Below are 24,579 nucleotides of genomic sequence, written 5' to 3' on the forward strand. Positions count from 1 at the left end.
TCCTATGCAGAGGTGGGCATAAAGTCACGCATGCGCCTTAAGGAAACATGCCTATACACACATCGTATGTTATGTAAATGAGGCATGTGCTTCTCCTTGGGTGGGGATTTTAGTATTCTAATGAGATAAAGGTGGTCATAGGTCAATCTGGAGATCACTCCATGGTCCACATGTGCAGGTGGGAATCAGGGTTTAGCTCACACTGGTCTGGGTGGCCTGGGACACCTGGAGGTCTTGTCAGGGCAGTTGCTGTTGCTGGAGGGGCAGTTTTGCCATTTGCCTGAGTTAAGGGATAAGCTGGAAAGAAGAGCTTAAGGAAGAACGTGGTACAAAGGTTACTGAGTGCAAGCTGATGGACAGTAAAGGTCAGGTCTTAGGGTCCGGCTGGTGACATACCCAAAGAACTAGGGACTGGGGAAAGGATGAACCAGCAAACCTCAAAGAATGGAGATTGTGAGCTGATTTCCAAACCAGCGGAGTACTGTAGCTGTCCACCAGCAGTTCCCAATGTGGGATCTGAGGACAGAAGTGAAGACTGGGGTTTGGGTCACTTGGACTGTGCAATGGAAGCCCCTGAGCACACTGTCAGCAATTCCCAGCATGAACAACACCAGCAGACTCCACCGGGGGAGACTGCAGACTGGAATTGGGGAAAGAACAAAGCCAGCAAATTCCAGTAAATAGGGACAGTGGTTTAGAATGGGGGAAGGGCATCCAATGTAGAACTGCAGACTGAACTGAGGTGGAGGGACTGGCGTTCTGTTGGTACCTCCTGTCAGTCTAGACCGACCCATTCACTGGACTAGAAAGCTGATCAGAGCTCGAGTGCAGAGTGAAACTCCAACCAAGAGGGACTCACCAAGGGCCCTCGGAAATGGTGAGAAAGACAGGGACCTCAAAGGTTCACGGGCCCCATGCCTGTTTCTTGTTTCCCTGAATGCTGTTAGAAATTCACTTCAGATCCCAGTGCTGCCACCTCATCTGTCAAATAACAAGTCAATTTGAAGACATAATCAGCTTTATTAATCAATTCATGAATCATGCAGCGGCCCTATCCTGTGAGTAGAGGGGAACTCCAAAGGGCTGCAGAGAAGGAAAGGTTTTTAAAGGCAGGACAAGGAAGCAAAGAAATCATAAACAGAAAAAAGGATGATTTCAGGTAGGTCATCTTCATTTGGGGACAAATGGGTCCTTTTATGTGGATTGGGGAATAGAGAGGGTCTGTATGACAGATGACTTCATTGGTTCTGATCTGAAAATTCCTGACTGACGAGGTAAGACTACATTTCTGAGGAAGGCTATAACAGTCACCTAATACTGTTAGGTATGAAGCCCCAGGTTGGGCCTGTGGTTTTCTTTTTAACACTATGGAAGAAGGTGCTGGGGAGATTTGAATCATAGCGGGGACTCAACCTGCCATTACTGGCTCAGAAGTTCAGAACATGCTGCCTGAAGCATATGGCACTTTGGCATTTTGACTGTTTTGAGTGAAAGGTGCTTGAAAGAGAGCAAATACAAGAAAAACACTGATCTTCCTTCTTTTTCTTAAAAGGAAATATTCATTCCTATATGAAAGATGCCCTCTCTATTCCAGAAGGTAAACACATTCTAATCATCGAGGACAGGAAGTTTGGATCAAGAGAAGTCTATACAAACCATCCTTGTTAAAATAACTCTGATCTTGCTTCAGCCTGCCCACATAGTTGAGTCACTTCTCCACAATTGCCTTTCTCTGTTCAACCTGCTGTAAGAGCAAGTTGGTTTCACAACTTGTTTGGGTCCTCATCCCTTATAAAGGCTCCCAGGTCATGAAAATCTTCTTTCAAGTAAATTTGTATGCCTTTCTCCTGTTGGTCTGTCTGATGTTGATTTCATTCTCAGGCCAGAAAGAACCCTAAGAGATTCAGTAAAGGTAACCGTTTGCTTCTCCTGCCAGTCAAAGAACGTGGGTGATCTCAAGAAGCTGTGAACAGCCCCTCAGCTGAAAACCAGGACGAAAATGACAACCACAAGGAACCAAATTCTGCCAATAACCTGAATGATGAGCAAGGAAAGGGATTCTCCTTGAGAGCCTCTGAAGGAAATGCAGCCTTCCACCGCCTAGATTTTAGCCCTATGAGATCTCTATCAGATTTCTAACATACGGACGTCTAAGGTACTAAATGTGCATTGTTACAAGCCACGAAATTTATGGTCATTTGTTACAGCATCAATGGGAAGCGAATACAGCAGGAAATGCAGCTTTATTTTATGTATGTATGTATGTATGTATGTATGTATGTAAAGTGCACAGGAGCAGGGAGGAGGAGGGGGCAGAGCGAGGGAGGGAGAGAAACTCCTAAGCAGGCTCCATGTTCAGCACTGAGCCTGAAGCAGGGCTCAATCCCAAGACCCTGAGATCGCGATCCTGAGCCCAAGTCGATTCGGACGCTCACCCGATTGAGCCACCCAGATGCCCTGTCTTTATTTCACTTAAATCCAAGTTTATCCAATGTTCGATCTTCATTCTGCTGCGCTGGCAAGGTATTCAATCCCAGACAGTACGAAGGCCCTTTCCCTTATCAGTGACATTTAAGGTCTCAAGGATCTTACCATGTACCGAAACCTCAGGGAGGCCCCTGGACCCTTTTGTCCTCATATGCTACCAGTGAGATGCCACTGTTCTTGCCTTCTTGGCCCCAAGTATTCCGGTGGTAGCAGTAGATCTTTAAAAGGCTGGAAACGGTTCCTTCCCTCTAGGCACACATGAAGTCATTCCCTCATTCCTCCTATCTGGATGTTGCCTCATCTCCTGGGAGCCACTTACCATCTCTAACCACCCCCTCCCCCAGCCTGATATTGTGATGTCTCTAATCCGTTTTTACCGCTCAACACTCTCTTAAGGCAAACAAGCCAGGTTAACCTACTTGGAGCTGGGAGATAAACAATATATACATTAACATATTAATAGATTATCTTGCAACATTCTTGCACTCATAAATCAGAAGTATATCTTTTTTTTTTAAAAGATTTTATTTATTTATTTGACAGAGATAGAGACAGCCAGCGAGAGAGGGAACACAAGTAGGGGGAATGGGAGAGGAAGAAGCAGGCTCATAGCGGAGGAGCCTGATGTGGGGCTCGATCCCATAATGCCGGGATCACGCCCTGAGCCGAAGGCAGACGCTTAACCGCTGTGGCACCCAGGCGCCCCAATCAGAAGTATATCTTAAAGGAACTTTTGCTCCCCTTCTTGATGTCTTGGCATTTCTCAGATGTTGGATCACTGATGTCAATTCTGACCCAAGTCCACCCCAGGATGGTGACCTCACATAAAGTAGCAGCTGCCAGTGTAGGTGACACATCTCTTTGGGCTTCTCAAGGTCAGAGTTAAGAAAACTGGATATTGGGTGAATTTCTTGCTTTCCAGATGACGAATGAGTCTTTTCTTCCAACTTTGGCTGTATCCCTGCTACATGGGAGTTTTCTTTGATTCTGGTCTACCTCTGGGAGAATGGATTTATTAGAGAAGCAAGGATAGAGCAGGAGACCACTTATGTGTCTATGGCAATATCCTACGCAAGAGAGGATGGGGGCTTGAACCAGGGCAGGAGTAGTAGAAGAGATCAATGATTGGATTTTGGATACTTTAAGTGTACAGCCAGTAATCTGATTGGGGGGGTTAAAGGGAAAGCCAAATATAAGTAGGCTGTCAGGACTGATTTGCCCTCACATACATCACGTTGGGAGGAACTTTAAATGACTTAAGAGAACATTTCATGTCTTGAAACTAGAAAAAAGTGTCTAAAGGTTGTCACATGAGAATTTAGTTTTGGCAGTTAAAGAATTGGTTCTCCATCCTAAATCTGCAGCCAATATTTCTTTATTTTCTGATTCACCTCTCTTTCTACAGTCTCTGGGTTTTCATTATTTCCCAATTTCAGCTTGCCTATGTGTCAGTTCTTTCTCCCATCCTCCATCCATCACCAGGTGGGTCTTTTAGCCTTTTTCTCTTCTAGTGCTCGGAAAGAAATGACAGGTGCTGTTTCCAGCAGAAAAGAATGCAAAATAATTAAAAACAATAGCCCGGTATTCTATTCATCAGCTTGGTTTTAAGATGACTGAAAACCTAATATTGAAATAAGCACTTTAAGAAACACGATACTGCTCTATTACTGTTAGTGTTGAATCTGCTTTGTTTTGTATTTAATCCTTCATGGCTCCAGAATCAAATAATTACGATTGCAAAACTTAGATAACAGATGAAAACTAAGTTTAATTTTTTGTTTAAATGCTGAACACTGGTAGAAGTAACATACAGTATTAATAAATGAAAAGCATCAGCTCCTATTTTAGGCAAGTACTATTTCTGCTTTCATTCTAAGGTGGACTTCATTTTGACTTTTCAAAACACTGGGGGCTATATTGCTGTTATCCAAGAGCTGTAAATACTTGGGCAAAATAGTTTCCTTCCTTCCTTCCTTCCTTCCCTCCTTCCTTCCTTCCTCCCTCCCTCCCTTTCTTTTTTTAAAAAATAGTTTTGTTTCTCCTTTTTTTTTTAATAGTTACCTTTCGATGGCTTTTTCCCCCTCATCCACAAAATCTCAACCCTCCGATTGATTCCTGATTTTAGGGGCCTCGGATAATTTTAAATTCTCATTTAAGAAACATTTGGTGTCTAGCGTAAAATAGTATGCTGGATGCCGAGGAGGAATACCAAGAGGTATAAGACACAGGACGCAGCTCCCTGCTTCTAGAGAAGAATTTGTATGAAACGAACCAGCCGCGAATCCCGTCGTCAGTCAGTGTGACGTCTCCTTCGCCGGCCTTTAGCGATTAAGTACATCAGAGCGGCAACGGCGGTAAGCACTCAACCAGTTTAATTCTCAAAGTGCCATCCTAAGGTGGAAAATGCAGGATTCTATTTAATTTTCACTTTTAAAGGGGAAACATTAAGGAAGGCAGATTCAGGTTGGCTCCCTGAGGTGTCTGCTGAGGGGTTTCCTTTTTTCCTGTCCCAGAGAGGCTTACCTAGTCCCACCTGCTCCCCAGGACAACCCACAGTTCCCTTCTTGGTTCTAGGTCTAATAGCCCACGCTGAGCACCGACCAATAGGCTCGTCCCGATTCCGCTGAGGGGCGGGACCTCGAGCGGGACCTGCGCTTCGGGGACCCGCCCCCCGTACGTAGCTTGCGTGCGTGACGCCGTGCGGCGCGAGGTGGTTTCTACAGCGTGTGGCGCCCCCCGGCGGCTGCGACGACTCAATGTGACAGCGGGACCTGAGCGCCTGCCATGGAGCCGCAGAAAGAGGCGCGAACACCCGGGGACCTCGTCTCGCGGCCGTCTGGGCCCTCGAGGTCTCAGACGCCCAACGACGAGGAGCGGCAGGAGGGCGACACAGCGCCGGCGGAGGCTTCCCTGGGCGCGGAGGCGGATGGCGCCTGTGCGGACGCGCTGTGGCAGCTGCCGGTGGAGCCCGCCGAGCGGAGGCCCGAGTGCAGCCGCTGCAGGTGATCGCGGAACGGGAGGCGGGACTGTGGCTGGCGGCGGCCTTCGGAGGAGGCTGCAGCGCCCCCTGCCGGGAAGGCGGCTGCTCCGGCCCCGCCCAGGGGAGCGCTGCCTCTGGCGTCGCCGCGCTTGGGTTGGCTGGTGACCTTGCGGTCACTCTGTGAAATTGCTGTCACAGCCCTTTAGTCAGAAGCCGTTTATCCCGGTTCATGAGTATTTAGCCTCACTTCCTGGAAGGCCCCGAGCGTTTGGTGGGACTAGCGGACGTGAGTTCCCCGTCAAGAAACTTAAGAGTCTGATAGGGGAAGTGAGGGGTAATGACAGTAGTACTTGGAGTAATGAACACTTTTATGCTCAAGGGACACAGTCATCTCAATAAAAAAAAAAAAAAAAAAAGTAAAAATAGAGAACAGAGATAATAGTTACGATTGCCTTTTGAATTCTGAATTCGTTTGGATTTATTGAGCATCTGTATCGTGCCAGGCATCTGTGTGGTGCTAGGTCCTGGGAATGCAGGCATGGATAAAACACATTGTCTCTGTCCTCATCGGGGCACTTACAGTCTGATGAAGAGACAGTTTATTAAACAGGCAACAACAGCTAACACCGAATGCTCACAATATGCCCAGTTGTTGCAGTACCTTTCCGGATTACCTCACTGTGCTGGTGTACTTCAGGATGGGGCGGGGAGGGATTGCTTTCCCTGCCTGTTTGCATCTTGTGCTGTTTAGATACACGATTCTCTTTACCTTATGGGTGTTCGGGATCTTTATGCTCTGTTCCTGAAGGTCTCCGTCTGTCACCTTTCTGTTGCCTTCCACAGTTTTAACCCTTAGATGGTCTCTCTGCTTCCTCACCGGGAATAGGTCAGCGGTTTGTCATCACATCCTACACTCCCCTGACATAGCTCTCATCAGAGTCACCAGTAACCTCCCTGAGATGAAACCCAGTGGATCTTTTCCTGTTCACTTTTTACCAGATCTCTTGGCAGCATTCTGCATTTGAATGATGACTTCTTTTTTAAAATTTATTTTTTATTTAAAGATTTTATTTATTTATTTGAGAGAGACAGTGAGGAGCGAGAGCACAAGCAGGGGGAGAGGCAGAGGAAGAAGCAGACTCCTCGCTGAGCAGGGAGCCCAGACTCAGGCCTCCATCCCAGGACCCTGAGATCATGACCTGAGCTGAAGGCAGATCCTTAACCGACTGAACCACCCAGGCCACCCCCCCTTTTTTTTTTTTGAAGATTTGGTTTATTTATTTGACATAGAGAGTGAGAGAGCACAAGCAAGGGGAGGGAATACTGACTTTTTCAAACATTGTGTGTCTCTGGCTTCCCTGTGGTTTATCTGACTTGTCGGTCCGAGCTTTCTTTGCCAGTTCTACTCAAACTCTGAACGTTGGGCTTCCTCAGCTCTTGATTCTAGATTCTCTTCTCTTAGAACCCCACATTTTGCACGGGTGATCTTACCAGTTTTCATGGATAAATTATCACCTCTACCCCAATATTTCTAGCCCAGCCCTTTGTCCTGAGCCCCAGACCTATACATTCATTTAACCCATGTTTATTGAATGCTTTGCAAATTCTTGCTAATACAGTGGAATTTGTGCCCGCATGGGATGTTCAGTCTATTATTTGAGGCAGTTAATAAACCAGCAACCAAATATGTAATTACAGAATGGAAAACAAACAACAAACCAACAGTGAGACAAAGGAATGGGACGCTGTGACAGAAAATCTCAGGACGGTGTAAGGAAATATTTCTGAGGAGATAGCATTTATACTGAGATTGAAAGATGAGAAAGATCCAGTCAGGAGAAAGGCATTCTGAGAAGGAAAACAGAAGGACAGACTGGTTTAGTGTGTTTACCACTTGGCTACTTGGAATATCCTTCCTTGGACATTTTGATCTTTTCCCAGGATTGGATTGTAAGGTCTCAGAGGAAGGGATCCTGAGTGTAGGGGTCTTTTTATATCTACTAAATGTACTATTGAGAGTAGATACTCAATATAGACTTCTGAGGAGAATAAATAATTTGTGTCTATAAGGGACTACACATATGAACAGAAGGGGTGTATGAGTACATTTTATTTAAACAAGCTCCCCAAAGGTGTTAGGAGATAACAATGCTGCAAACGGGTTTTAATAGAATGCTGACAGAAAAGTATTTCAAATATATATCGAAGGCTAAGTTATCGTGCTAGCTTTGTCGGTAGTTTTTAGTTTATTCAGACCTGCTAATTATAAATGCTCTATATAATTTTTTAAGAAGAAAATTAGTCTCCTACATTTAGCAAACATTTAAAGTTTTTCTGATCTGTTCCCCCTCCCCTTAATAGACTTTATTTTTTAGAGAAGCCTTTGATTCACAGCAAAATTGAGGCAGCAGAGACCTCCTATATATCCTCTGCCCCCACCTGTTTCCCCCATTATCAGCAACCCCTGCCAAAGTAGTACATTTGCTAAATTGGATGAACATCATCATAACTCAATGCCCATAGTTTTACATTAGGGTTTACTGTAGGTGATGTATGTGTTTTGATTTTGGACAACTTTATAATAACATATATAGTTATTACCTTATGGGTGTTCGGGATCTTTATGCTCTGTTCCTGAAGGTCTCCGTCTGTCACCTTTCTGTTGCGTTCCACAGTTTTAACCCTTAGACCCATATAACATTATAGTATAATACAGAGTATTTTCACTGCCCTAAAAATTCTGTTTGCTCTGCCTTTTCATCCCTCCTTACACCTTAGCCTAATCTGCTTTTTAAAAAATAAAAATGACTTGGATGTTAGCTTGTTTTCAATTACATTTACTTAATAGTTTAGGATTATAATTCATTCCAACATTTCTGTACTTTGCATTTGCTAGTGAAATTTTGTACCTTTTAAAAGCTCTTCTCCCCCTTGGTATAGTATGCATTTTATTTATTTTAATTGGTTAGATTACAGTTCTAGAAATATGGAGAGTATTTAGGTGTTATTAGTAAAATATAAGCTAATTGATGGGTCTTTATGTTTTATTTCATTAAGCTTTTGTGCTTTTACTAGTTCCCTGGGTGAACTTATCTACATTTATGCTTATAATAGTTTTTAAAACTAAAATGGATTCTTAGATTTGAGTGATCGGCAAGTTAAAATTTTTTGGCCATTTACTTAAAACAGTAATCATTTCTCTAAACATATGACTATAATTATCATTGCCTAGGGAGTTCCAAAAATTGGTTTTATTCAGGCAGTACAAACTCAGTTTAACTTCAGAGCAGAATCTTACTAGTTGCAAATACAAGATCTCTTAAACATGAATAGGATATTCTTTAAAAGAGCCCAAAATAATCGTTATTATTGCTAGATACCTATTTTATTTAAAGTGTGTTCCTGTTGAGGGAACAGGATGTACAGAGGTGCAGTATATAGAGAAGAGTATATTTGGAGAGCTTGGTGGAAAGGAGGGGGAGGAGAGGGAGCTGTAGAGATTAGTGGTGGTTGCATTGGGAAGGGCCAGGTAAGCTATGTTAGGGAGGTTAAGAAGAATTCAGCCTAATATACTTGCATCCAACAAACCAAGCACTGGAATATTTTTTTATTTGGATGGTTGTCACAAGTGTGACTTCATTAGGTGACTTTTAGCTATAATAATTTATATCCTGTTTTATTAAAAATTTCAGACTGATTGGTGACATAGTGGTAAAAGTCTTGACTGGGAAGAGTTAGAACCTCATTCTAGTGAAGATGTTAGGCATCTTAATTATACTCTTACATCTTCTGTAGGTACTGCCATAAGCCTGAGGAGAAGAGTTAGAAACCCTGGAAATCATTGGTCCTTAGAATAATGGAATAATGTAAACCATACAGTATTTTTTAATCGAGGGAGGGAAACAGCAGCAAGGGCATGCACACAGGCTGACACAGATGAGCCCTAAAACAGAATTTTTTTCTCTCTCCACTGCTTTCTTCCCCTCAAAGTACAAAATAGGAAGGATTATAATATACCACACCAGTATATTTAGCACACATTTATTAAGCACTGACTATGTGCAGGTTACCCACCAGGCCTAGGTATTTTGTATGCAAGATTTTATTTATTTCTCATAACAACAATTGTAGAGTTAAACTGTTAGCTTTTATTTTATTTTTTATTAAAAATTTTTTTAAGTTTTTATTTATTTATGTAATCTCTGCATCCCATGTGGGACTTGAACTCATGGTCCCGAGATCAAGAGTCACACAGTCCTCTGACTGAACCAGCCAGGTGCCTCTATATCATTAGGTGTTAAATGATGAGGAGGTGCGACACCCAAAAAACAAATAATCAGATTAAAATGGGCAGAGGACCTAAATAGATATTTTTCCACAGAAGGCATACAAATGGCCAATACACACATGAAAAGACGATCAATGCACTCATCATCAGGGAAATACAAATCAAAACCCACAATGAGACATCACTTCAGAAGGGCTAGAATCAAAAAGTCAAGAAATAGCAAGTAGTGGTGAGGATGTGGAGAAAAGGGACCCTCGTGCACTGCTGGTAGGAATGTAGATTGCTACAGGCACTGTGGAAAACAGTATGGAGATTCGTCAAAAAATTGAAAACAGCAATACCTTGTGATCCAGTAATTCCACTACTAGATTTTTACCCAAAGGAAATGAAAACACTAATTTGAAAATATATATGCACCCTTGTGTTTATTGCAGCATTATTTACAGTAGCCAAGTTATGGAAACAATCCAAGGGTCTGTCTATAGATAAATGGATAGAGGATGTGTGGTATGTGTATATGTATATATGGGGTGTGTGTGTGTGTGTGTGTATATATATAGTGGAATGTTGTAATACGTTTTATTTATATATATAAAATAGAATATTACTTGACCAAAAAAAAGTGTGAGATCTTGCTATTTGCAACTACATGCAAGGACCTAGAGGGTATAATGGCAAGTGAAATAAATCAGACAGAAAGACAAATACCATATGATGTCACTTATACGTGGAATCTAAGAAAACAAGTGGACAAAGAGACAAAAAAAACACAGACTCTTAAATACAGAGAACGAGCTGGCGGTTGCCAGAGGGGAGGTGAGGGGGGATGGGTGAAATAGGTGAAGGGGATTAAGAGGTACAAACTTCCAGTTGTAAAATAAATACATCATAGGGTTGAAAAGTACAGCATAGGAAATATAGTCAATAATGTTATAATAATGTTGTATGGTGACAGATGGTGATTACACTTATCATAGTGAGCACAGAGTAAATGTAGAGAATTGTTGGATCATTATGTTGTACACCTGAAACCAGTATAACCCTGTATGTTAATTATGCTTCATTAAAACAAAAAAATAAATGATGGGGAGGTAGAGGTAGCCAATAAGCAGTGGAGTTGGGTCTCCAGCTCCAGCCCACTGGCTCCTGGGCTCAGCAAGCTCTTGACCCGGCTCTGTGTTTGCTGAAGAAGCCTTACGATTTTGTTGGCAGAGTTAGATGTAGTCACTAGTTGAAGTCGAGCCACCAAGGCCGCAAGGCTACCTCTGATTTTCATTTTGTTTATTTATTTATTTATTTATTTATTTATTTATTTATTTATTTATTTTTAAAAGTAGGCTCCACTCCTGATGCGGGGTTTGAACTCACGACCCTGAGATCAGGAGTCTCATGCTGTACTGACCGAGCCAGCCAGGCACATGATTTTCATATTTTTTTAAACTGAAGTATGTTTACTTCAAGCTTAGTAACAAGATGCCTGAACTTTAGTATTCTCTAGCTCCTTTTATATATATAAAAAAAGGAGATGTAATTTACATAAACCATAATGTAAATTTAAGTGTGTGGATTTGATAGGTTTATAAAATGCAGTATAAATAAATAAAATCTTTAAAAAAATAAAAAATAAAATAAAATGCAGTATAATTAGCACTGGTAGTATTAGCTTTGGTACATAATTATCCTGTCTTTTTTTCTGCTGAGAAGACTTAAGATCTCATCTCTTAGAAAATTTGAAGTGTTCTGGGTTTATATCTTTTAACAACATCTAGCTCCTTTGTTCCACATCTTCATTTTTCCTTATTCTTTAGGTATGCATATTCTGGAGAAAAAAATCGTGGGGATAAAATCATGAGAGAGGGAAGCAGGTGTTTAAGAAGAATGCAAGAGCCACACATTGGCAGCCAACACATGTTTTGTGTTGAACTAGTATTTTATGTTTTTAAATTAGTACTAACAGTTGAAAATCAAGATGTTTTATATAAAAAATCCAGTTTTCTGGCTTTTGTGAGAATAGGAAGATCTAGCAGCTCAGGGACCACCTTTTGGAGCAGTAGTTGGTTGAGCTGAGCGTTGGTCATGATGTTGGGTTGGGTATGATCTGTTCAGGGCACCATAGCTCCTAGGTATTCCTGCTTGATTCATGCTTATCAACTACCTGCCCCTTGTAGGCATTTGCTTGATTCTAGGTCTCATGTACACCATGATGGCTAGTCTGCTTAAGCATTAGGGTAAATCAGCCTAGAAGTATGGTAAGTACAAGTGAAAAATGGTGATTCCCAAGGCAATTAGTTTAGAATATATTAAGAGTGTTGAATTGGTAATCAACTCTTAGGTTTAGAAAACAAAACTATTTTGGTAAATTTAAAATCAACTAGATTCTTTTTTTTTTTTTTTAAAGATTTTATTTATTTATTCGACAGAGATAGAGACAGCCAGTGAGAGAGGGAACACAAGCAGGGGGAGTGGGAGAGGAAGAAGCAGGCTCAGCAGAGGAGCCTGATGTGGGGCTCGATCCCACAACGCTGGGATCACGCGCTGAGCCGAAGGCAGATGCTTAACTGCTGTGCCACCCAGGCGCCCCTAAAATCAACTAGATTCTTGATGATGATTTTTAGAGTTTTTTAGAGTAAAAACTTAGATAATTTGAAAATTGAATTCTTTGTTCATATAAAAAATATCATATTCCCAAAAGTATTAAGTTAATTTGTTCTTTCCTGTTAGTATAGAAAATATGTTTATTCTTTGAAGTCGTTCATTTGTAATGTATGTGGAAGGCTGATTTACAAATTACTGTGCAGGCTAATCTTATGTTCAAAGTTGAGCAAAGATGATATATGTCAAGAGGGAATTTTTTTCTTAATCTTAATTAAGTCTCCAAAGAGGAGTGACCAATTTTAAAAAGCACATTAGAGCTTTCTAAATGTTTGATTTATTTTCCCCAAGAAAAATAAGAATTATATCATTACCCTTTGATGGGTAGAAGTTTTCTTCAAAGAACATCAGAGCACATTAATTTTTAAAGTACATTTGCCCAAAATTAATAATTCATTGTTCTGTTCATGCTTATATAGTGAGAGAAAATATTCAGAAATAGTCTAGTCAAAAATTTGCTATTATTTAAAAAGGGTTCATAGGTTACAAAGTGCTTTTTGTGTGCATTTTTATTTAATACATGAGATAGCTTTGTGATTTAAATAGTTATTCCCTTTTATAGACTCTCAAGGTGAGGGGACTAGTAAGAGGCAGACTGCTTTAGCTTTCATACTTCTGTTACTACACCACATGATAAAGGATTATATTGAAGTGAACAGTATGACTATGCTTGTTTTCCTGCTACATACAATAAATACTTCCAGTGAGGTGCTTCTTTGTGGGTTTTGAGTCCATAGATTCTTTTCTTTTTCCTTTTCCTTGGCTATTGTTAGTTATTTTGGGATGAGGGCTTTTTTAATTCTTGTCTTTTTTTAAGGGTGAGCTTCTATTCTTGAATCTTTGACCTGGCTAAGGTCAGCATCTTATTTCTGTTGATAAGTCCTCGTTTTTCAGTCAAAAAGGCAAATTTGAAGACATGACTCACAGGAATTTATTTTCTTTTCCCCTGTTGAGTTTTTTGTTTGTTTGCTTGTCTTTTGGTTTTCTCTACTGGAAGCCCATGGGAAAGCAGTGGGGATAAAGGCAGCAGTGAAATGAAGTAAGAAGCCTTCCAAAGTTACTCAGGGAAAAAAAAAAGAAAAGATACAGAATGAGTCTCTGGACTTTGCAGAGGTTGAGAGGGATTAACCTGTGGGAGAAATGTCTGACCTGTTTGTCTATGTAGATGTGTTACTTGGCAGATTTCTTTCTTTCTTTCTTTCTTTCTTTCTTTCTTTCTTTCTTTCTTTCTTTCTTTCTTTCTTTTTTTCAAGTTGTGTTAATATATATATATATATATATCATAATATTCAAATTTTTGACAGTTTTTAACTGTATAATCAGTGTCATTAAATACATTCCTTATGTTGTACAGCTGTCACTACTATCTATATACCAGACTTTTTCATCATCTTTGGCATTGACTCTGTACCCATTAAATAATCACTTCTCATCCCCCATTCCCCCCCTGCCCAGCCCCTGGTAACTTCTCTTCTACTCTCTATTTCTATGAATTTGCTTATTCCAGATCCTTCATATAACATACAATATTTATCCTTCTGTATCTGACATTTCACTTAGAATAATGTTTTCAAGTTCCATCCATATTGTAGCATATCAAAATTTCTTTCCTTTTTATGGCTGAATTGTATGTATATATCACTTTTGTTTATCCATTATTCATTTTCTTTGCTTATCTATCATCCATTCACTTGTTGATGGATACTTGTGAATAGTGCTGCTATGAACGTTGGTACTCCCCTATCTGTTATAGTTCCTGTTTTTAATTTTTGGGGGTGTATACCTAGGAGTGGAATTTCCGGGTCATATGGTAGTTCTCTGCCTTTCTGAGGAATTTCCGAACTGTTTTCCAATTCCTTTTCAACAGAGGTCATTAGATTTTTAACATCTGGGTGTGCTCATGATATTCCTTTCCTGGAGACCTTCCATGCTTGTTTTTCAGGTAAAGAACGAAGTCCAGGCTCCAATGTGGTTTCCAAAGCCTTGTGCATCTCTTCCTCCACTGTGCCCTTCCCATACCCTCTTCTCCAGCTACCTGGAACTAGTCCCCCCAAACAGGTGCTGTTATTCCCTTTGTATTCAGTGTTCTTCCCTCATGCGTCCTGTCTGAGATGCTACTCTGTTTCAGGGTCCAGCTCAGTTGCTGTCTTGCCTGTCTTCTAAGTTCGAATTGTTTGTTCTTACTTCTGTTTTCTCCATGATACTAGTAGCTTCCTGTGGCTTGGCTTTTTCCCACTTTTTGTGTCTTTAACCATATATTCTTAATTACTTGTAGACATTTTGTATTGGAGAATTTAAAAAATGTTTTGGTTTTAACCTTTTGCTTCTTGGTCGTCTCTTTCAGACTCTTAGGTTTATTTGTTTATCACTAAGTGTTTTAATGCTAGTGCTAGGCCTTTTGGGGCTGGGGAACCTAGGTTGAGTTACGTGGTAATAGTTTTCATTGATCATTACATGCTTATACAGGATCCACAAAATAGATTGCTTGAAGGGTTCTAGCCCCAACTCTCTTTTCTTGAGAAAGCTACTTAACCTCTCTAAGCCTTGCTTTCATGCCCTGTAAATTAGAACAGTAATACTACTCGTCTTTGATAGGTTTTTGAGATTGAATGAAGGTATTTAGCATAGTGCCTGTAACTTAAAAGTGTGCAATTAACAATAAATTCTTCCTCCTTATGGGTGTGCCTGGGTGGCTCAGTCGGTTGAGAGTCCAACTCTTGATTTCAGCTCAGGTCATGATCTCAGGATCATGAGATCAAGTCCCATGTCAGGCTCCATGCTCAGCGGGGAGTCTGCTTGAGATTCTCTCCCTCCCTCTCCTTCTGCCCCTTCCTCCCACTCCGCTCACACACACTCTCTCTCTCTCTAAAATAAATAAATATATCTTAAAAAAAGAAATATTAAATGTATCAAAATCTTCCATACATGTATTGCATGGAGCACTGGGTGTTATACGCAAACAATGAATCATGGAACATACATCAAAAGCTAATGATGTACTTTATGGTGACTAACATATCATAATAAAAAAAAAACTTCCATACATAATATCCTTCGATTATTGTTACTGTTAAATAGTCCAAGAGGTTAGTTACACATATATCTGACATTGAAAATATATGCAGAATACATGCAAATTCCTACCCATCGCAAGTAAAAAGACCAATAACCCTTATGAAGAGTCAAAGTAATGTAAACTAAAGAATGGAATCTTGCCATTTGCAAGAACATGGGTAGAGCTAGACAGTATTATGCTAAGTGAAATAAGTCAGTCGGAGAAGGATAAGTACCATATAATTTCACTCATATGTGGAATTTAAGAAACAAAATAAATGAGCAAAGGGAAAAAAGAAGAGAGACAAACCAAGAAACAGACTCTTAACTATAGAGAACAAACTGATGGTTACCAGAGGGGAGAGGTGGGTGGGAAGATGGGTGAAATAGGTGAAGGGGATTGTAGAGTACACTCATGTATAGAATTGTGAAATGATGTATAGAATTGTGGAATCGCTATATTGTACACCTGAAACTAGTGTAACGCTGCATGTTAACAATAGTGGAATTACAATGAAAAACTTAATTAAAAAATAATGTTATTATCATATCAGATTTGATTTCTTAACTCTGATGAAATATTTGAACTAGGAATAGGTAGGAAACAGCTCTGCCATAAACTTATCATTTGTGATTGTGTAATTAGAACTACTTCAATATAGATTCTTTACGAGTGTATATAGTTTCTTTGTGGGTGCCGTTGTTAGCCCGCTGTGTTATGGAATGCCTCTCTTTCTATCAGGATATCACGTATCCTAACATGTTACCATATGACATATTAGCCCAAGGAGGGAGTGTTATTCCATATAATAAATATTAGTAATGCTTAATTCAAAGTAGAAGTGGTAATGACCCACTGGTTCACTTTACTTAATCCACTTTGGAAATCACTGCTTGTAGACATGCCCTCTGGGGCACAGGTTTCTGGAAAGTCTCATCTAAAGGTATTTTCTTTATGGAGTTAGTTTCTGTCTTCTAACAGTGATTTTCTTTTCTTTCTAAGCTTATCCTTCCTCTCCTCCTAGAAGAAGTTATAAAACAAGGTAGTGATAAAAGGCACCTTGGCAGATATGAGAGTATCATTGTTATATATACTTGAAGTAGTCAGACATGGTAGATGTTATCTGTTTTATTCCCTTTAGGACATGACATTGTATTATATAAAAATTTTATTATAATGATGATGAAGAGCTGTTTCTTCTTTCATTGGTTATACTGAATATAGTTTAAGAAATTTAAAAACTAGTTTATTTTATAGATTATTTAAGTTTCTTTAAAGTGACAGTAGAGGGCAGTGTGGTATTTAGTTTTTCAAAGCCTATTTTAAAATTGGAAAGTTGTTGGCATTCTTATGTGTAATGCAGTGTATCTATTCAACTAATCTATAGAAAAGCTATGAAACTCTTTGTTCTTTGCTTTTTCATTCCATTGGGACTATAAAAATTTTGTTGAGTACTGGGAAGTTTGAGGTACACTATTTTTCTGGGTTCTACATTTGCCCTTGTTTAGTGGATGAAAGAAATCCTTTAAAAATAGTAATTTTTGTAAATCTATTCACTAATTTTTAAAGTTTGCCTATGTGAGATTTTCTTGATTGAAGTCAGTACTATGAGAAAAATAGCTTTCAGTGATTATTATATGAGTTTAATTAAACTTTTGAAAGATGTTTTTTGTAAGTCCTAGCATCTCTACTTCTATGTCAGATATAATTTTATTTGCCTACAGCCTGTCAGAGATAGCATGCCCAGAGTGACAGATTACCCTTGTATTCCAGCTTTCACCGAGGAAGCCAGTCAATCCTAGTCTGACAGAAAACCTACATATTTATTCCTACATCCTTAACGAGAAAAGAAGAAGAAGGTTTTTTCATAAAACTTCTTCAGGGAAATTATTTGAAAATTCCATTTATATTTTAAGAATGTAATTAACCTTAATTGGGTTGTATAGATTTTAAAGAAGATAAATCCCAATGATGGAAAACAGTATTTGTAATACATTTGCAATGCATTGTAAATTTTTCTCTCTTCTACAGTCACAAAGTATTGCAAAGATAAAAGAGAGAAAAATTTCCACTCCTACTTTGGTCATTCTGTTATAAATTAGCTGAAAACTACTAGGCATCAATGATTATATTTTTATAACCTTTGCCTACAATTCAGGAGTTATTCCCCAGAACATATGTGGTGTGTTATAAGTTTCATGAAGGAGGGCACTGAAAACCTATGATGTGCTCAAGACCACATAGCAAGATAATGAATGACCTTGTCAGTGACATATAGTTATTCCCTAAGCCTATACCCAATTGACCAGTAGATATTTCTTCAGATATTAATATTTGTTCTTCAGATCTACATAAATTCTAGAAGTAGCTTGGTTTTTATTTTATTTATTTATTTTTTAAGATTTTACTTCTTAAGTAATCTCTCCACCCAGCGTAGGGCTTGAACTTACAGCCTGGAGATCAAGAGTTGGCGTGCTCTGCTGACTGAGTCAGCCAGGCACGCCTTGATTTTTTTTTTTCTAGATTTTATTTTTTTATTTATTTGAGAGAGCTAGAGCGCCCAGGAGTGGTGGGGAGGGCCAAGGGGAGAGGGAGAGGCAGACTCCCCGCTGAGCAGGCAGCCCAAGGACACCGGGCTCCATCCCAGGACTCTGAGATTATGACCTGAGCTGAAGGCAGATACCTAACAAACTGAGCCACCCAAGGCACCCTGGGCGCCCCTTGATTTTTATTTCAAAATGAATGTTTACTATTATAAATAATCAGTTTTGATGTGTAGTTATTTGGTATCTATTTTCCTGTCAACTGTAATAGTTCATAGGAAGCAAGGAACTTTTAAGAAATTCCTTCTACTACAGACAGAACAAATAAGCTCCATGAGGGCGGAGTTTTTGTCTGTTTTATTGTCCCAGGTGCCTATGTCTGGCACATAATTAAGTGTACAGTAAATATTTGAATGAAAATTTGTTGAATTTATAACTTACTTGATCCATTATCAGTTTGAAATATTTAAACCTTCTGGCGTTAAGTTTGGTTGTAGGGAGACTTTTTTGTTCTTTGGAAAAGGTTTTAGGAGGAGGAGAGCAGGTACTCTGCTACTTACCCAGTAGTTTGGTAAGAGGTGGTTTAATACTTGGACGGCTAGGCACCAGTGCAGTACTGCAGGCTATGGCGGAGGAGGAAGTTATGAGCAAAATTGCCGTCAAAGTGACAAATAAGCACAAATTTATATTGTAAAGTAACTTGCTGAACATAAAGTTGATCAATTGGAATGCAAAGTGTTTTAAAGAGCTATAGTTTTATTAGTTTGAGCTAATTGGAATTAGAATTAGGTTAATAAAGGGGACATGCTTTAAAATAAATAGGTAATGATGTTTTATGAGCCTGTCAAAGTAGAAGCCAAAACAATTAGTTTTAGCTTAAATCATAGTTATGTTGTTTACACATAAAATGCTGTTTTTTTTAAGTAAATATTTTCTTCAGTAAATATTTTTGCCTCTTATGTACTACTGCTTACCAGAATGATCACAAATTACAGCGAAGGGAGACTTGAGATTCTGAATTTCATTTATATTACAAACTAATTGCTTAAGTATTAGAGAAGAAATGAAGGAGAGATCAATATTTGGTGTGTTAGAAAATGAAGGGATAGGATAAGAAATTGTGTAGGAGGAGGAAGGCATCCCAAGGTGGAGGCAAGAGGGAATCCAAAGGTATTCCTTCAAGTATTCGGCAGTATTTATTGATAGCTTACTGTGCTCGGAGCTGGGGTGAAAAGTGGAAAGGCCAAGTCTTTGCCCTCCTGCAGCTTACACTGTAGGAAAGGAAGGCCGCCTTCAGATACCATAATGCCAGTAGTAACAAAACACCTCTCTCTTACTCATTAAGTTGAACATTCTTTTTCTACTGCATTTTTACATTTTTAAAAATAACAGCTGCATTAAGATATGATTCATATACCATGACATTCATTCTTTTAAGTTATACAAGTCAGAGGTTTTTGTTACATTAGCTGAGTCGCGCAGACATCACCACTATCACAAAGGTTTTAGCAGGGTTCTCTTTGAAGGTCTCTTTTCCAGATCTTTTTCTTAAGCTGCCTTCTTCTTTGGGTATCATATCCTGCTTGTTGGGCTCCACTAATTACCAGCTGATTGTCCTATTATTTCCATACAGTGCCCTAGGCTATAAATTTCTCAGCAGTCTGATCCAATTACATTCAGGCAGGGGTGGTTTTTCAGGCCACTCTTTGAGGTTTGCTCTGACAGCAGGTGTGCTCTTCTTAGCTGTCTCTCCTTGGTTCTTTCTGATGATCTAGCTGGTTTATCATACAGCTTGTTGCTCTTCATTAAGAGGAGTTACTATCTTTGAGAGCACCCTTAGGCTTGAACTTGCTCATGCTCTGTTTCAAATGAATTCGGTTCCTCTGGGAGGAGCTTCAGAACTCTCTTTTCTTACAGTCTGCCCCTCTTGGGCAGACTCTCCTAGCCACTGTTCTGGGCGCAGGGCTGAGCAGTAGCCTCTGGCCTCCTACACGGTGGTCAAGCTTCTGTTTTCTAGCTGGAGGCTGGGTGGAGGAAGGCAGCCTCTGCTCTCTTGGCCATCCTCACCAGGAATGTAGCCTCTTCTGCTTGGAGTTGGAGGGTATGACAAAAGCCGGTGGCCTACTTTTTTTGTAACATATGGGGTAAACCTTGATTAACAGATTAACAGAGGGGCCTCTGTTCTCTTGGCCACACCTAACTGGGAGTGGAGTTTGTCAACTTGAGCCGGGTCAAGGTAGGAAATTGGTTATGGCTCAGATGCCACAAACTGTCCCAGTACCAAGTTTTTGTAGATTTTTTTGAATAATGTTTCTTCCTTTGAATATGTCCCTTGGACATTTCCAGAGACTTTCAGTGATTTTTTGTTGTTGTTGTTGTTTGTTTGTTTTGAACTTTTAATTTTCATTCTAGTTAGTTTACATGCAGAATTACATTAGTTTCAGGTATATGATACAGTGTTTCAAGAATTCCATACATCACTTGGTACTCATCATACTCATCATAAGTGCCCTCCTTAATCCCCGTCACCTAGTTCCCCCATCCCCCCCACTCACCTCCCCTCTGGTAACTAGCAACGTGTCCTCTATAGTTAAGTCTGTTTCTTGTTTGCCTCTCTCTCTTTTTTCCTCCTTTGCTTTTTTCCCTAAATTCCACCTAATAATGAAATCATATGGTATTTGTCTATTTTGCTTAGCATTATACTCTCTAGCTCCATCCGTGTTGTTGCAAATGGTAAGATTTCATTCTTTTTACTGAATAATATTCCACTGTATATTTATACCACCTCTTCTTTATCCATTCATCAGTCCATGGACACTTGGGCTGCTTTCATAATTTGGCTATAGTAAATGATGCTGCTATAAACATCGGGGTGCATGTATCCCTATGAAGTAGATGTTTTTGTATTCTTTGGGTAACTACCCAGTAGTGCGATTGCTGGATCATAGAGTATTTCTGTTTTTCAGTGATTTTTTTAAAAAAGATTTTATTATTTGTCAGAGAGAGAGCGAGAGAGCGAGAGAGCGAGAGAGCGCGTGCACAAGTAGGGGAAGCAGCAGTCAGAGGGAGAAGCAGGCTCCCTGCTGAGCAAGGAGCCAGATGCGGACTCGATCCCAAGACCCTGAGATCCTGACCTGAGCTGAAGGCAGATGCTTAACAGACTGAGCCACCCAGGCACCCCTCAATGATTGTTTTTTTTTTTTTTTAAGATTTTATTTATTTATTCGACAGAGATAGAGACAGCCAGCGAGAGAGGGAACACAAGCAGGGGGAGTGGGAGAGGAAGAAGCAGGCTCCTGATGTAGGGCTCGATCCTATAATGCCGGGATCACGCCCTGAGCTTAACCGCTGTGCCACCCAGGCGCCCCTCAACGATTGTTTTTTAAAATAGCTTTTGTCAGCTTTGCTTATTTCACTGGACTTTGGGTCTGTGAAGCACTTTCCCTGTCATCCTGGAAGTGGAACTGTCCAAACTAGTTAATTCTAAATCTTTCTAAAGTTCAAAGATGTGTTCCCAGGAAGGACACTACTATTCTAGGTAACTAATTTTTTTTTTTTTTTTTTTTTGGTCTTTTTCAAATAGCAGTTTTGGTCAGACATGAAAACCAGAGCTACCAAAATCCAGAACAGTTCTTTGCACTATCTCAAGAGTCATACTGAGGACTTTCATAATCACTGTATATGTGATAAACTAAAGATGTTATTTTCAAGGTTTATTTTACCTAGTGTTTTTCTGCCCACAAAAATCTGCAGCATCTACTCAGCTTGTTTACTTGACTGGATTTGCAGTTCTTTGCCTTTACTGATATGTGGTTATTTCCTTTATGGGATATTTGATGGTTTTCTTGCACTCTTTCATAGCCTGTCATACAACTTACAGACATTTAAGGTGATATCCATTTTTAAAGTATATATATTTTTGAGTTTATTTAGGTGATCTCTACATCCAACATGGGGCTTGAACTCATGACTGTGAGATCAAGAGCTGCATGCTCTGCTGACTGAGCCAGCCAGGCACCCTGGTGACCCTCATTTTAATTCTGAATTTTTAAATTGGATTCAGCTGTTACTAAATTACGTTTTATGAGAATTTCACTGACGTTTGATTGTGCATTTCAGTCATATAGTTTCATTTAAAAATCAGAATCTTAAAATTTTAGAATTTGAATGTGCTTCATCCTCTTCATCTTTCTGCTCAGGGAGTAATCTTTTTTTTCTAATTGCAGCCCTTGATTTCTTTGTCAGTAGTCTCAGTTCCATCAACCACTCTCTGTTCTTGTCTGTATTTACTTGTGTTTACTCTTTTTGTGACCAGTGAAAGATGCTCACTATCCCTATTAATCTGTTCACATTCCTGAGAGGGAATCCATTGTAGGGCAGAGTAATCATACTGAATCATTTCAGACATCACTGGAAAGGGAGTATATTGGTTTTCCTTGGGTTGAGCATCTATTCCAGGTTCAGTGGTGGAGAGGGGAGATGGGATCATGTTGTATAATATATTTTTACTTCTAAGATATCATTTAGATAATTTCTTCAGCAGGAGAATAGGTTTAACAGTTTTTTACAGAATGAGGTGGTAGATACAATTGAACCAATTTATTCACACTCTATGGTTTATTAATGTAATCATCTCTTACCTCTGGCTATAACTCTATGTAAGTTAAACTGAGGAAGGAGTTGATAGCAGTCAGTTTTGTAGTAGTAACAGTATGCTGTTGGGAATTCCCTTTAATATAGCATTCATTTGTGTACTGTTGTAATGGCACGTAACATCTGCCTGTAATAGTGGTCTGTCATGAAAATTTTCTTCCATGGTATCTGGCCAATTGATGAATTTCATATTATAAACACACATATCAAATATGGGATTTAATGGTAGAAGATCCGTGTATATTTCTGTAATACATTTGGAAGGACACACAAGAAATTGGTCATTAGTTGCCCCTAGAGAAGAGAATCCCCTAGTTTGGAGGACTGTGATGGAAATATATATTTTATTCCATTTGAATTTTGTAACGAGTCATTAAATGTTACTGAAACAATAGTAAAGCACTAAGAAGTAAATAAAACAAAAACAAAATGAACAATAAAAGAAGGGAGAATAAATGGATAAGACAGACATTCCGTGGATATAATTCTAGCTTAATATAATCCGGTGGCCCATTTGGGTTTCTTTTTACAGTGGATTGGCAAGTTTGATTAGAACTCTCTTCTAGGTGGTAATTATATTCTTATATTTTATCATCCTATCTTTCCTTCTAATATCAGAAGATTTAGAAGAGTTGCCAGGTTTCTCTTTGACGTCGGATCTATTCTTGATTTGGAATGCCAGTTAGTAAGTGTTGCTTCATGAATAAAAAGACCATGATGATGGCTTATGAGTATTCTTCACTAATGATAACTTAGACAAGAGTTTTTGAGGTACTTTGATCTCTATAGATGGTACAGAATTTACTTGCATCTTTTTCCAAATTCTCATTTCTGAAGTCTAATTGATTAAATTCATTCTTGGTGTTTCATTTTAAAAGAGTGCAAATTTAGCAAATCTCTTTACATAAAGGAGAGGGATTATGTTCAAGTTTTAGGTTATTATTATATCACTGTATTTTAAACATTTACAGGTTTTTTTTCTTTCTGCCCTTTAGCCGGCCTCAGAAAGTATGTTTGTGTCCATTTCTACCGTTGCATCCTCTGCACATCTCTACTCATTTGTACATAATTCAGCACCCAGCAGAGGTAAGATTTTGTAAAATACGTAATTTCAAATAGAATATTAGTATGTAAGAGGAAATACACTGTTGAACATACTGATATCTTCCAGCTCTTTAACATTTCTGAAAATAAATTGATGATAAATGCTTGTCTTTGGGAAAAAAGTTTCTTTTATGTATTATAGCGTAGTGTCATGTCATATGCTTTAGAGACATAAAAATTGTTATTTCATAAAACAGTATTATTTCATAAAAATGGTAATTGAATAGTATAGGAATTTAAAATGCCAACAATTTTGTGTGAAGAAAAAATGAGATTTTGTGAGTGAAGAACTAAGAAAATCATTGCTTTTTAAATTTTGATCATAGCTTATATTTCTTACTGTTTTTTGTTAAATTAGAGTAACTGGCAGTATTTTAGTGTTATAAAAAGCACGTATAAAATAAAGTTTTATTCCTTTAATGAATAGAGCAAATATGTATATGTTATAGCATATATGTTGTATATGAAGATTTTTTAATTAATACTTTCCTATATAGGTGAAAATTATGCATGTACTGGTGTGTATGTGTGTTTGTAATTCATGATTAACTACAGTAATGAAGGATGGATGAAAGGATTTCATTGGTAACCATAAGTGATAATCATTATAAAACTAGTTGATGCATGGTACAAAATGGGTTTAGATTAACTGAAGTTAAAATTCTTCCAGCATTTGGGAACTCAGAACATAACCTACTGAATTAGACTTTTGAAGGAAGGAATAATTTTTTTCTTGAATTTCTGAAGCCTTTACCACTTAAAATCCTTAACAAAGACTTCAGAGATATCAGTCTGTCTTTTTCCTTTTCCAAATGGT

General features: G+C 39.0%; 1 protein-coding gene across 3 annotated transcripts in view; it reads left to right on the top strand.

Annotated features, from left to right (window-relative positions):
• The window catches only part of DTWD2 (DTW motif tRNA-uridine aminocarboxypropyltransferase 2), a 161,085-nt gene that overhangs the window by 62,102 nt on the left and 74,404 nt on the right, over positions 1-24,579 (top strand). The window contains exons 2-5 of one of the 3 annotated variants that reach the window (XM_045794879.2): positions 1,937-2,155; positions 4,662-4,841; positions 5,062-5,489; positions 23,654-23,744. In XM_045794879.2, coding sequence (XP_045650835.1) covers positions 5,272-5,489; positions 23,654-23,744 — 309 coding nt within the window. In that variant the 5' untranslated portion in view covers positions 1,937-2,155; positions 4,662-4,841; positions 5,062-5,271. Of the gene's footprint in view, positions 1-1,936; positions 2,156-3,009; positions 5,490-23,653; positions 23,745-24,579 lie in introns of those variants that run through there. The other 2 variants (XM_087862366.1, XM_087862367.1) reach the window with 2 other exon arrangements.

Source organism: Ursus americanus, chromosome 5 (genome assembly GCF_024610735.1).
Source record: "Ursus americanus isolate L20-20 chromosome 5, mUrsAme1.1.p, whole genome shotgun sequence".
Classification (NCBI taxonomy): domain Eukaryota; kingdom Metazoa; phylum Chordata; class Mammalia; order Carnivora; family Ursidae; genus Ursus; species Ursus americanus.